Source organism: Acipenser ruthenus, chromosome 27 (genome assembly GCF_902713425.1).
Source record: "Acipenser ruthenus chromosome 27, fAciRut3.2 maternal haplotype, whole genome shotgun sequence".
Classification (NCBI taxonomy): domain Eukaryota; kingdom Metazoa; phylum Chordata; class Actinopteri; order Acipenseriformes; family Acipenseridae; genus Acipenser; species Acipenser ruthenus.
In genome coordinates, this window is record NC_081215.1 from 1130470 (window position 1) to 1145153 (window position 14684).

Consider the following 14684-nt stretch of genomic DNA (forward strand, 5'->3'; position numbering starts at 1 on the left):
AGCGCAATTTGTAATCTGCTGAATTGTCCCAGCAGGACACCATAGTTCAGTTCCTACTGTAATCACCAGGACCACTTTCCAACTTTGAGCAGTTTTGGTAAAGTTCCTTTCCATATATAGTGTTGCATGGCTACCCACAACCAAACCTAGGACCACACACAAATCAACAGAGATGCAACAATTAGGATTGGCATGGCTTTTGATTTTGCGAACATCAATTAAATATGAATTGATGGAATCGTCCTGGTGCCCTTTCTGGAGTCGTGTGTGTGTGTGTGTGTGTGTGTGTGTCTATATATATATATATATATGACACACACACACACACACGAAGCTGTTGTGAAAAGTCTAAGAATCTACACATTTTATGTTGCACCTTGCTTTTTGATAATAAAATGTTCACAATAAATTGATCGCTGTGGATTATTACCTTTCCGATATTCAATTGATTGCTCGTTGAAGCTGTAAAATATGCAGTTATCCCTCTGTGACAATACTTTAAATTCTGTTATTTCACTGACACCCCCCCCCCAGTTTGACGCCACCCCAATGCCAGCTAGGTAAGTGTGTGTCCCAGTTCTCAGTGTCAGGGATAGAAGATTATTATGAGAGGATTTAGATCCGTACGGCAGTGTTCTTGAGGGTTGCCTGCACCTGATATGTCAGGAAATTAGGAATATTCCGTAATTAGGGTTGTATTTGAAAGACAAAAGCTACCAACATCTGGCCTGCATGATGTAATCTGATTGGATTTGCACAGTACTTTTTTTTTAAAAGGAGTTGAATGTCTGTTTCCGGAGTGTGCTTTTTAATGCTACAAATCATTTCTTTCAAAGCTCTACAGGACCGGTGGCACACAGTTAAGCAGTGGTGGCTTGGTGGCCACCCTTCCCAGCCCTCTTTTTATTTGTTTATTTAGCAGATGCCTTTATCCAAGGCGATTTACAGAGACTAGGGTGTGTGAACTATGCATCAGCTGCAGAGTCACTTACAACCATGTCTCACCCGAAAGACGGAGCACAAGGAGGCTAAGTGACTTGCTCAGGGTCACACAATGAGTCAGTGGCTGAGGTGGGATTTGAACCAGGGACCTCCTCATTACAAGCCCTTTCCTTTAACCACTGGACCACACAGCCTCCTTAGTGCGCGATCCCAGTTAAACACTGATTTTGCCTGATTTGCAGCTGCTGCTTCCTCTCTTGAAACAGCGTCTGCTTGTTTGAAATGCAGATTATTGTAAATTTATAATGCATCGTTAGCGTGTCGATGAGTGTGAAGCCGAAGGCGTCCGTTATAAAGACACCCTTTCATTCTTCGCACCGATTCAAACAATACAAAAAGAATGAAGGTATCCCCCCTCCCATCAGTTCACACCTAGTATCGACTGTATTTAAAAGCCCTGACAGCTGTACAAAGCATTGCGCAAAGATCTTTTTTGTTGTAATGGACTGCAAGGAAAAGACACTTAAGTAAATGCTAACGGGGGATTAATGAATCTCAAAAATGCAGTTCTGTATTCTTTGTGCTTGTAATTCTTGCATTGTTCTGTTCTGTTGGATACAGATGCCCTGTCTCTTGTCAATCTTCCACAATCGTACCCCTTTCAAAGAAATACATCTTAGTTGTACCCATTACCTGGGCATCTTGCTTTACAGCTAACCCCTCTAGGCCTTATATACTGCACATTCAATGTTGCATTGGTCAAGTCACTATTTCCTCATCATTTGCTTTCTCCATTAACTGGTATTTCCTTGTACAGCAGTTCCTTATAAAATCTGTATTAGTTTTATTTAGCTTGTTGCGTTTGGTAAAACAGTTTGTTTGCATGTCATTCTGCAGTAGCTAATTCTCAAATTTTTTATTCTCCAATTGGGCCCTTTCATTGATTTATATGTTCGTACAAGCGCTGTTTGTTTTGCTTTGCTTGTGCTCAGAGTTAAATGTCAGTCTGGTAAATCGTGCTCTGATCGTTTAAAAGGCCTGGCTGGCAGGATGTGCTTTGTAAGCGACTCGCTCTCAGGCAGTGCTTTCTCCTGTAGGTATAATGCATTTTCTATTCACTGTCTGCCGGCTATGGGACCTGCATGGAAACCTGGTACAGTAAGCCATTGCTGCAGCTGCTGATTGTATTCTGTGTGAGGTGCTGATGAAGTGTGTTGTGTTTTCAACTTGGAAGGTAGTTTGCTGGGGGGGGGGGGGGGAGGGGGGAGGATTCATTTCATGGAACCTGCGCTATGCAGCGTTGACTTTCCTGCCTCCACTCCTCTCCTCCTCTTCTCCCATGAATGATGTCCGTGTTGTGTGCCGAAGGGGTGCCGCTGTGTTACATCAGAAATTTTAAATTGCAGAGCTCAGACTGCCATACAGTAGGTAGGTTCTGAATATCCCACACTGTGTGGAGAACAGAGACACTGTTTGTTATCGTTGCTGGAATGCTGCAGTGCTGGTGGCAGACAGACCGCATGTTTTGTAAAATGTTAATTGATTGTTTGGTTTTTTCCCCTCAAGATCGACTTTGCAGGCTATCCTGAATATTTTTCTGCTGTGCATATTTCTCTGTGTCATAATTTTGCATTTTGATTCTAATCTTTTTGGTCTACAGATGCAGACCAGTAACTAAACTGCTGTTTGTAATGCTAGATTGACATCCTTTCTTGGATTTGTACTGAACAGGTGTTGGGGTCCTGGATGTTGGTTGCAGCTTTCAAAAAAGGACCAGTTTATCAGCTTAGAGGAAAGAAAATGGAGGTTATCACCAGTTCTGGGCTCTGGGGCTTGTTTTACCAAAGATGGATGTGCATCTGGCCTGCAGCCCAGCGTGGCCCGGCCTCTCTTTAAGGTTGTAACCGCATTTTAGACTTGCACCCTTTTCAACCCCCCTCCCTTCTCGTTTGAAACTACTGCTGTTCACGATGGAGTCATACCCATTACAATTGTTCTGCATAGGTGTCCTTTTTGGAGCTATTACAAGTTTTGATTGACTCCAAAATGAATGCCCTTTTAATGTCTGCTAGTTGTTGTTCTTTCTGTATCTGTTGGTTTCTATGAATTTGTGTGCCCTGCTGGTACGTCACCTGGGTGCAGGCTGGAATTATGATCTCGAGGGGTCCTGTTGAAGTGTTTCGATTGATTTGTTTCATTTCGTTACCCCACAGCACCCTTGCAAACAACCTTTTAAAAAAGATATATATATATATATATGTTGTAGTTTATGGGGAAAGGGTTTGGACAAGCAACTCTGATTTGTTGATGACATTTTGAAAGCAGATTGTGAACGGATGTGCTGTACCTGTGCTATTTTTTTCAGGTTGTGGTTTATTAGGAACCTCTTTGTAAATGAACCACGAGCTGTACCATTCAGAATTGTGGATTTCCTGTAAGCTTATTCTTGTACTTGACAATTTGCTGAAAAGAGATTAATGCTACTGCTGTCCATTGACAAAATGACACGCACGAGAAAGCATGCATTGAGTCAAAACCTATAAACGTTTCAAACCAATCCTGGACATTGTTTGACACTGTACTTCGTACAATGCAGATGATTTACTTCTAGTGCAATGTCAACATTGTTCATACCAAACAATGTACAAATATCAAAACCAGAACTATTGTTATCAATCAGAAGCAACAAGGAGATTTGCAAGAAGACTGCAGTCCTGACCTGGACACCCCCTGCTGAGCATTTAGAACCGTGCAGGCATTTAGAACCGTGACCATCTACAGTGTTTGAAGCCTTCAGTGTGGATAGGGTCTGTATCTCACCATCTGCATAATCTAGTGTTGTTAGCTCTACAGTACAATATCAGAAATACAGTGTGACTGCCTGAAAAAATAATGTTTATCATTCAATGCAGAGCTGTGTGTTTGGTTTTATAGTGTGAGTCATTGTACACAAAAAGAACTGATCGGATTACATTAGCATTTATAATTATCCATCACAGCCACCAGAACGAACAGAAATATTAACCTTACACCCTAATACAAAACTACTAATATAACAGTACACTCTTCGAGGCTGTACATAAACAGAGCTGCAACCATTTATTATTATTATTATTGTTATTATTATTATTATTATTTCTTTCTTAGAGTCCTTTTCCAGGGCGACTTACAGTTAAAGTATCACATTACAAAATATAACATTACAGATAAGAGCAGTTATACAATACAGTAAAATCAGTAGTAAGGGCAAATTCAAATGAGAGAATTAAAAATACAGTACATATCATTCATCTAGAATTAAACACGATCACAGATCTCAAGTAGCTTTTCCTCCAATACGGTACATCCTGCAGAATATCGGCAAATCGCTTTTAACAGTCAACTTTCTTTCGCATTCGTTACAGCGAACAAGAGATGCTTTCTAAAATCTTACTGCCACGGCATGCTGGGTGCCAGGGACAGTGGGTGTCCTCCCTCCCTCCCTCTCTGCTGTGCTGCTTTCAAGCTGAATCTGGCTGGCTGTGATTTTTCAATCCCTTTGCCACATCCATGCCATGTTTTTGGTGGTGCCTCAGCTGTTCAGCACTGGCTCTCGAGGGAGAACACGCTAGCCGTGCCTGGACGCATGAGGCAGGGATGTGGTAGAACAAGAGAGGGGAATCACTCTGCCATTTAAATATTTGCTCTTAATGTTCAAGCCCGTTTCTCCCTTTGTCCTTGCTGCCTGTCAGTATTCGAAAAGCAGCAGCAGTGAAATAAAAAATAAGAAAAGCAAGGAAGGTGGGATTGGACATGCCAACCGGGTGCAGCGTAAGGCAGCCAGAATAATGTGCTGAAAGAGCAAAAAAAAAAAGGAACGAAACTGGTGAGCAATATATCTCCCTATCGCTGTGTCATTAGCAGGATCTAGGTGAAATGTAATGTGTGCATCAGTGCTTGCTAGTATGTTTACTGTATGTGTCTGTGTGGGGCCAGTGAAAACAGTAGAATGCAGTATTTTGGTAGAAGGATACAGTCTGGTTTTTGCTGTCTGTGTGCAAGCTGCTCTGAATCCACTGCTCGGCATGCTTTTGTTATCTTGTGAGGGCTAAACCTTTTGTGAGTACAGTGAGGTCTCTGTAAGGAGACATTTACAAAGTAGCAAAATATATTGCTTCAGTTGCCTAAAAAAAAAAGGCTAGGCTTTGAATCGAAGGGACAAAGGACAGTTTTTGTTGCACTGGTGTGTTACGTGGCTTCTTCGTCAAGGGGGAAAAATGCATCCTAAAAAGAATGATGGTATGGGTATTTTTTAAGCTTTATGGTCTTGCCCAGGTTGTAAATATAAGCAGTGTTTTAGTGTTATGAATGAATTATGGCAGGTGTGGATGTTTGTTTGTTTTTTTACATGAGTCACTGCATCCATTATTATGGGATAATTTTACGTAGAGCAGCAAAAACAAAAGGGTCATTTTTAACTATTTCATTTTGATATTGTAGCCAATGGTGGATGTTTGTTTATTAAATGACATAGAATCACTTTTCATTATGGTAAAGATGTAGAAATAGCATCTGCATGCATATTTTAAGAAATAATTAATAGAACAATTTCCAGACTGTAATTTTGTTTATTAGTCTGGAACAAAATAATAATAATAATTATATTCTTTTGAGGAGGGTGCAGTTAATAAAGCTGTTTTGTTAATTTAAGGCTTGTCTGTATGAGGAATAATATACCCTTTTTTAATTTTATTATTATTATTTTTTAATTTTGAAGGCTTACAAGTAAATAGAAAGGACTCCTTTTGATTTTATGTTGTCAAAAGCGCACAGCTGTTGTGTTAGATTTCCTGATCCCAGATCTTTATGCCATTTGTTTAAATATTCAGCAGGCAGGAGAATGCCTTGCCCTTAATTTGATGCATGCATTCTACTCTACAGTCAAGCCAAGCTTACATGTAACCTTTACAGTGTCGCTCGCTGGAAGCATACACCGTGCGGCTCATGGCAGTCATCTGTCCAGATTTAAAGCAAACCGATATTCTAGGATTTGTGATAGAAGTGTCATGACTTCTATAGCAATTTTATGTGCCGTCCTTTGCTTTCTTGACTTGACAGTTTTTTACAGTGGTTATTTTGCCTGCAGCATCCAAACAGTGGCGTATTTAAGGTTTGCATTAAATGAAAAAAATAACTTGTTCGTGCAATTGCTGTCAGTTCTGTAATCCATCTCCTTTGTTTTTTTTGCACGTGAGCTGAATCACAGACGTGCCTGTGACAGATTAAGACGGAGCTAAATACAGACCAAGCTAACTGGCTGGCTAAAATCCTCCCTTACCGTTTTAACCTCAGATCTCGGTGGCTGTGTATGGATATCAAGTCAGAGCGTGGTTGTAGACCTCGCCTCTTTTTGCGTGATGGTGATTTTTGAAAGGATTGAAGTAAAACGGTTCAGACAGGCTTTCAAGGACACCCTGGATGAGCCACACATGAAAAACAAAGAGCTAGCTAATCGTGTTTCCTACAGTGTGCAACTTGTGACCGTAAACCACTGCGTCTGCACAAACGTTGCTTGGCACAATGATGCTAACTATCCGATTTTTACAGTATCTTCTTCCCAACTATCTTCAGCTAATCCTGGGCTTCAGCTGCCTATGTAAGTGTTAATGCTAAACTGGAAAGGACATGCGCTCCTGTGTTTTGCCTCTACAGCTACTGAACTTGAACAGGAGAGAGGAGTTGTTCACATGGATAGATGTGAATTAAGAAGGTAGCACCTGTACTGTAGGTATCGCTGTTGAATACTTCACCCTGTGCATTCATACTTCTTTGGAAGTGGAAGGCGTGTAGGTGCTGGAGCTCAACCACATGAAATGAGAGGATTTCACATTAGTTACGTTTCGGACAACCTCGGCTGGTTGTACAGGTGCAAACAGTGGTTTCCTTCCCGTTGGTGCCTTTGAAACCCCTTTTGATTTTAGAGGCTTTGAAACCTTGTAAACCCTGTTACTGTGAATGCTGGATGTTAACTGCCCTGAAGTGCTTTTACAGGATCCTTCGAAGTGTTCGCCTGCCTGCATGAACGTTCGTGTGGAAAGTTATTGACGTGGGGTTTGAAATTAGATTCAAACTTTTTCCAGTTTGCGTTCTGTATTGTTTTCTTTTTATTCTTCTGCCAGCTGCAATTGGAGATGGCTGTTCTTTGCACAGGGAATTTGCCCAACGGAGAACACAACAAGAGCGTGTTCTTTGTCAAGGAATCACCCCCTCCTCCCCCCCCTTCCACAGCTTCATGTGACCCGGAGCAATCAGGAGCAGGTTCTAAAACGGAAAAGCCAAAACCTTTATTGATGCAAACTACCATTGTTTAAGGTTCAGTTAGCGGCATTAAAATAACAGCTGTATCGATTTTTGTTGCATAAAATAGACTTGCTTTTGGGCGTTTTGAGTACAATCAGCAGAGAAATTAGTGGACTTAAGAAAATCGATGCTCTCATAATATGGCTCTGCAAAGAAAAATATTGTTGTGTTTGAGTTGGCAACACGAAGCGGCCGTTCTTAATGAGGAGGTCAGTTTTGGTTACTTAAGGTTTCATAAAATATAAAGGCGGAACCAGCCAGCACTGCTAGAAACGTCATGCATTCATTTTTTAACATGCTTCTGTAGAATTTGTGACGATGTCTGCAGTGTACCCACGTAGCCAACCTGAGGACTGAAAGTCTAGCAGCAGGCTGAGACTCATGCATTGCAAGGAGGTTGACAGATACCAATCCCAGCTTAGAAAAGTGTTCGGATTGCTGATAAACTATTACCTTACTTGAGTAGAGGCTTATTTTTCTTTTCCTTTTTTTATTATTTCTTGTCAAATCTGGAACTATCCTGCACAGCTGCTGTAATGCATTGATTCTGCTGTTGACTTTGCCTGTGAAACGGGCAGCGCAGAGCAAGAAGAAGATTGCTTTCCATCAGTTTTCAGTGCTGCAGCAGGTGCAATTTTATTACTTCCAGTAAACTGTGAAAACACCAATAAGAGAAAGATAACCATGCGAATCTTATATCTGTGTCTTATTTACACCACGCGCTCCCTTATCAGGCTCAGAATTACACTACACACACACACACTCCAGTGATTCCATTTACTTGCACGTTAAAGGTTCCTTGTGCTACACCACCCTCTTCTCCAGTGGGATCTGTGAGGACACAGTGGCACAGTCGGAGCCCCATGGCAATTTCTCCTGCCCAATTAAGAATTGGCGGCCGTACAGGCACAGAGACGGCCTGCCTAGCATACCTACGCCTAGACTGTCTCAACCCCAATTTAAACGGAGAGGGATGCACAACAATGCAGTCAGGCAGGTAGATGTACTACAGGGAAATTAAAAGGCTGACTCACAGATTGTAATTGACCTTTGTAGGCTCTCCACAGATTGTTCTGTATTATGTCTAATCATTTAAAGGGATTCAGGGAGGGTTTTGTTTGTTTAGCCAGCCTTGCAGAATGGAAACTTGTACTGTAGGTGGGGTGTGGAAATGACTGTACCTGCCCTTTGCTGCCAAATCTGCAAATCTTTGCCAGCAACTGGTTATCCTTGGCGGCCCCTAGAGCTGGGAGCAGGTGTTAAAACAACAGACTGGCAGCCGACCAGTTGATTTAACACTGAATTATTCATGATAAATTCCAAATTCATCATGAATATTAATGCATTGCATGAGTTTCAGTACACTGCTAATCAAGGTAATGTTTTAGGTACTGCACACAATGAAATTGACTTACAAAAGGATTGATTCGTTATACCTGTTGTGTTTATACCTTCTCCAGTGTAAAAAAAAAAGTATTAGCACACAAGTCCTATAGCTACAGTAGGAGAATACAGATTCAGATATGTAGAGTACTTCGATTGACCCTATTAAGTGCCATTGGAGGACAGGTTACTTTGTAATTTGATGCAGTATTTTTAACTGGCACCTCCCTGTTATTTTAATTCTCTCTAACTATATTGTTATAATAACTTAATCATTTTGTTAACTGTAAAAAAACAATTCTAAATGGAACTGGTAATTCTGCAAATACAGGCCTTCAGATGCTTTTATGACACCTCCTATATAAAATAAGAAACCCAAGCCTAAAAATGATCCATTTCTTGGTGTTTTCCTCCCCACAGTGATGATAAAGCTCCATTTTCTATGTTGAGCTTCATAGCCGACATGAAATTTCACTGGTCTGATTACTGGCATGCGTCTAACTTGACTGTTCTCGAAATAGATTGCAGCAGTTTGTAGCCAAAACGAAGGTTTTACATGTTTATTCTGTGGCAGCTGATCAGCCTCTGACCTCGTTTCACATTGACAGGGCTCTGCTGTCGCTGCGAGGAGCGGTGCTTGGAGATGGCTCTGTCGCACACTGGGTTTGAGTGTGCGACGGAGCCAGCTTCGCAGCTGAAGTCATGACGCGGTCTGCCAAAGACGTGAGGTCAAGAAAGCTTGGGGTGGGAGGGGCAATCCCATTTGAGTCCACAAACAAACAAAAAAACAGAATTCAAATAGTGTGAATTGGTTGGGGTGGGTGTTTAATAAAAGTGCCGTGGTGACGTATGAGCATCGAGGGTGCTGCGACACTGCTGGGATTTGTGTAATGAAGTCATTCTGTTTCATCACGCTCCTGGCCCTAATTCAGTATGGGAGCATGTGAGATGCAACCGGCAGTCACGAGATATGGTATTTCTGATTTCAACTCAAGGCTATAAAGGAGAAATATGAAGATGGTACATGTAAGTAGTCTGGCAGCCTTATTGGTCTGTTGATTCGTTTGTTCAGTTATTTATTTTTCTTTTAAAGGAAAACCTAGTTTGGAAATGAAGAGTCACTAACTAATAAACAACAACTTTCTTACTACTTCTTTTTATTGTGAAAGCAAAGAACCAGAAGGTGGTGATAATGCTAGTGCTAAAGGCTTTTTTTAAGGTTCTAAATGCAGTTGATTGTTTTGGAGGCGTGTCAAGTACTGTAGCCTAGAAGAACGTCTGCAAGTCCAGTTCTGGTGGTGCTGTACTGCACTGAAGGCTGCCTCTGCATGGAGTATGCAGAACTTAAATGCACGAAAATTCCCAGGAGTCAGTAATGATCTCATTAGCATAAAACACTCATTTACCTGCTGCAAATGTATTCTGCAACACCTCACACGTGACCAAATGGCTAGAGAGCTATTCATTTTGCACATTTTCATATGATTCAGGAGCAGTGAAATTCGCAATACTGCACTCTGTAGTTATGGTAGTAATTTTAGAGAGGGTTGCAGTGGAGTGTTCAGCACACAGCATTACAGTGCACAGGCCAGTCTGCATGCATCATTTGTATTCAGTGTTTGTGGAATCTATTTGAGAGTTTTTTTGTTAAACCGGTATGCGTCTTCTACCTCCTGCTTGTTTTTAATGAAGATTTTGTTGGGATCTGTTTTTTTTTTTTTTTTCAGTAGCGTCTTGCTGTTTGCTGATGCCCGTTTCAGTCCTTGCTCTCTAGCTCTCGTAATGAATTCAGAATGGAGAACAGGGAGCTCTGTGTTTCTTGACAGTGGCGCAGGAGATTGTGGTAGCAGGTGTTTCGTACTACATTAACAACTACCCACTGATTCCCTAAAGCAGAGGTGTGGGGGAGGGAGAGAGGAGAAAGGGGGGTTATTAAATTAACCATAGCTACCCAGTCAGACAGAAAACAGTAAATAAGCAGCTCCGAGATCCTGAAGACCTCCTGTTATCTGAAGAATGAATGGCTATTAAACTGCACTCTGTCTGTCAAACTGCGTTTTGTTTAAAGCATAAAGATCCATCTGAAAGCGTTTCATTTGTATTGCCTAGCAAAGTCTGTGGTCTTCCATCTGTCCGTCTATATGTTTCCTTCGCTAACAGAATGCAGATGCAAAAATATTTTCCCTTGTGGTGTGTGTGTGCTTTTTTTTGTATGTGTTCGTATTTTTTAGGACTAGCCGTAATCAGATTGTTAATCTGGGGGGTTGGGAGAGGTGAGAATGGCTCTAGGGGAGTTTAGCGTCTACCCAAACCGATCACTCTGTAATGGGAGGGATGGGGGTGGGGGTGGGGGTGGGGGTGAATCTCTCTCTCTGGTTCTCTACTTTAATGTAAGAATCCACAGCCAGTTTTGAACACGAGTGGTTTTTTCTTTGTTTTTGTTTTTTTAATCTTCACATTGGGGGTTAATAACATTGTGTAAATACGTCAATCAAAGATCAATGGGCTTTTCATATTCATTTTCATATGTGTAATCTACATTGTATTCACATTCTTGTCTCAATAGCTTCATTTCATGCATGTTTATTTAAGCGTCGCGGAGCTCGGTTTTTAAAAGGCAACAGTGAACTGAAGGTAGGCTAAAGCCCCATATGAAAAGACAATCCAGAAATATACGAGAGCAAACAATTTCCTAGTCGGATATCGGACTGGTAATAATAATCAACTGATTGATGGATTGAAAACCCTTTTATTATTCAAATCAAATATCAAATGTATGTATTTAAGCAGGACCTGAAAAAAATACAGCCTTGCATATGACATCTCAGCAAGGCAACTGTGTTTAATAGCATTTTAGAAACATGCAACACTTGTAAAGCATGTCAGACTGGTATTTGATGTTGAAAGGTTTTAAATTGGACATTTCCTGAATGTCATCCAGACCTTGAGATATTAGGTGTAATGATGCAATGCTAGCTAGCTTTACTTTTTGACTTTGTAACGAACCCCGGGGCTATAGCGATGCTTTTATGTCGCTGAAGCTAATCTGGATGAAAACAGGAAGATTTTCTTTTTCTGCTCTCCCTGACCTTCACAGCATCTATTGCATGCACACTAGTCCATTAGTCATGAAAGACCTAGTCGTCATTTTGATAACACAGCCTGTAACTAATAGTTTTATACGGGTAGTGTTCTTGAAGAGAGGAATTTCAAGGAAACTGATTAAAAATATGCATAAAATGCCCCCCCCCAAGCTCACTAATTGAAGATGCACTTTAGTCACACACTTCTTCACAAGCCATACGTTTGCAGCTGAGGTTTGTGATGAAAAGTTGAAACCTTTTTCTATTGACAAAAGCTGTCACTTGTATCGGCATGCTTCTGTTTTAGAAGTACTGGTATATACAGAATGGCTTGCATCCATCGTTTGTGTAAAGTAATGCAGGTAACTAGGCCGTTTTCTATTCTTCTAACTTGCAGCATTAATTAAAAACGCTGGTCCTGAGATTTAAGTAAGATTTTGTGTGTGAGTTTAAAAAAAAAAAAAAAAAGTTTTGCTCTGACATGCTCTATATTGCACTGACATGCTCTATGTTGCTGTTCCATTGAGAGTTCGCTAGCAGATGCGATTTTAAACAGCTGTTTTGATGCTCAGCACACTCTTAATTTAGAATATCCATCCCCAAAAGCCCAAATACTGCTTTACATTCTTGTGTGAATGGTTTTTAATAGTTCTTTTCTCCCAGCATGACAGCTCCATGTCACCTAGTTTGCCCATGTGGTCTTCTGTCCAGTGCTAGACATTGATGCCCTTGTTCTCTCACATTAAAGGGCTTGCAAGGTTTTACTGACAATGACCAGCTTTAAAAAGCCTCCCTCGCCCTGGTGGTATTTAATCAGCGTGTTCCTGAAAGAGCTTCTGACCATAACTCTTGCTTCCCTGCTTAAGGTGACTTCTTCGTAAGCACTGTACTGTGCGAGATGTAATCTTGGTCCAGCCAGGTAAATGCAAAAGTGAACCTGCTGTGCTAAAAGTATCTCATGTCTTAAATCTTCCCCGTGACAATTGCAGCTCTTATTGTGAGCTCTTTTTAATAGAGGGGTTTTTGTACTTATATTGTTAAATAGTGTCGCACCCATCTGCTTTTTGATTTCCATGTTTTTTAGCCCCTAGTTCTGGTTTCGATTTAGATTTGTATTAGATGTATCAACACTCATTTTAAGGAGTAGTTGAAGACTTTTAGCGAGATTGAGTCAAGTAAGCAGAGTGGTCCAAGCAGAAAACCAAATGAGGCTTTTGAATGTGTATGCATTTGTCAAGTAATTTGGGTGGTGAAGTTCTAATACAGAACAGAGAGGAGAGAGAACCCTGGGTGAGAATGGGTTGTGTTTAACGCTGATCATCTTAATGCAGCAGCTTCAGTAGGATCTTGGAAGCTGTCAGGACCTGTGCTTAATGTTAAACTGCTCTGAGATAGCTGGCAGTGTGGTTCTGTAGCATGTGGTGTTTGACTGGCAGAGTGTAATACAGAGCCGGGACTGTAAAAGCTGCAGTGCGGTGTGCCAGCACACTGGTAAGTAGTTTATCGATACCAAAGACTTTGTAAAATTAAAAGGCTTCTTGTGAATCAAAATTAAACCACTGGTGATTTTTTTGACGCTGCAGAGAAATGATAATTGAAACTGCAGGCTGCTGTGCTGCAACAAAAATACTCCACACAGTAAAACTAAACAAGCAGTTTTTTCTAAATTGATTTTTCAGCATCCAACACTTATTTATTTGAGCTACGGTCCTGTTAATTTGCACTGAGTATACAATGAAACACCTTTAAAAAGCATTGTATAAGAATTTAAATGTAGTATTTGCAGTATAAATCTATAGTAATCTTTCATACCTATTGCACGTACCCTCACCCAGCACAAATATTCAGGAGTTACATGTACAAATGCTGTACTGTGTAAAAGGGTTGGGTTTTGTCAACATTAATCTACATTAAACAATAGATTTTATTTAGAAATTCATTATGCAGCAATTCACCTGAATAAAACATGCATTTTCCCCAATCTGATTTGTTTGTTTCATTAGTAAGAGCTGATGACATGACTTGCCTGTTTCTATTTCCGTTGATGGTTGAAGATTGGCAGAGTGGCTCAACAGTGCAGCTAATGCAGTCGGGCTGCCTCAGGGTATTGACCATGGCGGCAGAGAGAGAGAGAGACACAAACAGATGACATTTGGGGAAGAGGACTCTCGGGGAGCTGCAGATCTCTAGAGGCAGATGGAGAATAATGAAAGTGGGGTTCAGTATTGGATCATTGTTGGGCTGCACAATACAGTCTTGTTGTGCTTGATTTAAGACAGTAGGCCTTCCCAACCACATTGGAACGATGTGTTGTGTATAGAAAAGGATTCACTTCGCAGAGCTCTGATGTGCAGCACCCTCTCTTCCTGTGTGCTGACTGTTGCTGTGCGGTCTTGCAGCTGGGACTGAGGCACACCGAGATCATGTGACTTCTTCAGGGGCCACAAGAGAATGACTCGGTGCAGAGTGGAGACTGGGACTGTGTTGAACTGAGACGCTTCGCTTTCACAAATGTAACGATTGCTTTCCAATCCTGAATAATTTGTTTTTCTCTCTTGGGGAAGAATGCTGTGTATATACTGGCTGTGTGACTTTAGTGTGTGACTCTTTGTAAACAGAACTCTGCAGGTGTCTCGTTTGTCCTCCTGAAATAAGTGTGTTCAGAGTTCATCCATCTGATTTACTGTCATACAAACAGATAGGGGATCTCGGTATGAAATCCATTTTCCATTCGGGACAGATTACATTACAAAGCTGTAATTAAATGATGGGTAGCCAAACTGATCTATCATAGTCTCATTGAAAACCCCATGTACTGAATGCATTTATATTACATTGAGGGTATTATCCTGTTACCGTGGAGTAATGTGTGTGTTTTTTTTTTTTTTAAAACATTAAACAGGTGGCTGAAATGGCTGCCATAGTTAAATTACTGAC

At 40.9% G+C, this 14684-nt stretch overlaps 1 protein-coding gene across 6 annotated transcripts in view; it reads left to right on the forward strand.

The window, feature by feature from the left end:
- Window positions 1–14684, forward strand: part of LOC117425545 (protein kinase C zeta type) — a 92373-nt gene that overhangs the window by 18248 nt on the left and 59441 nt on the right. Inside the window, exon 1 of one of the 6 annotated variants that reach the window (XM_059002718.1) lies at window positions 2274–2370. The exons of 2 other annotated variants lie outside the window; for them this stretch is intronic. In XM_059002718.1, the coding sequence (XP_058858701.1) occupies window positions 2286–2370 (85 nt within the window). In that variant the 5' untranslated portion in view covers window positions 2274–2285. Of the gene's footprint in view, window positions 1–2273; window positions 2371–4545; window positions 4808–5064; window positions 5221–9554; window positions 9691–14684 lie in introns of those variants that run through there. 3 more of the 6 variants (XM_059002720.1, XM_059002719.1, XM_059002721.1) reach the window with 3 other exon arrangements.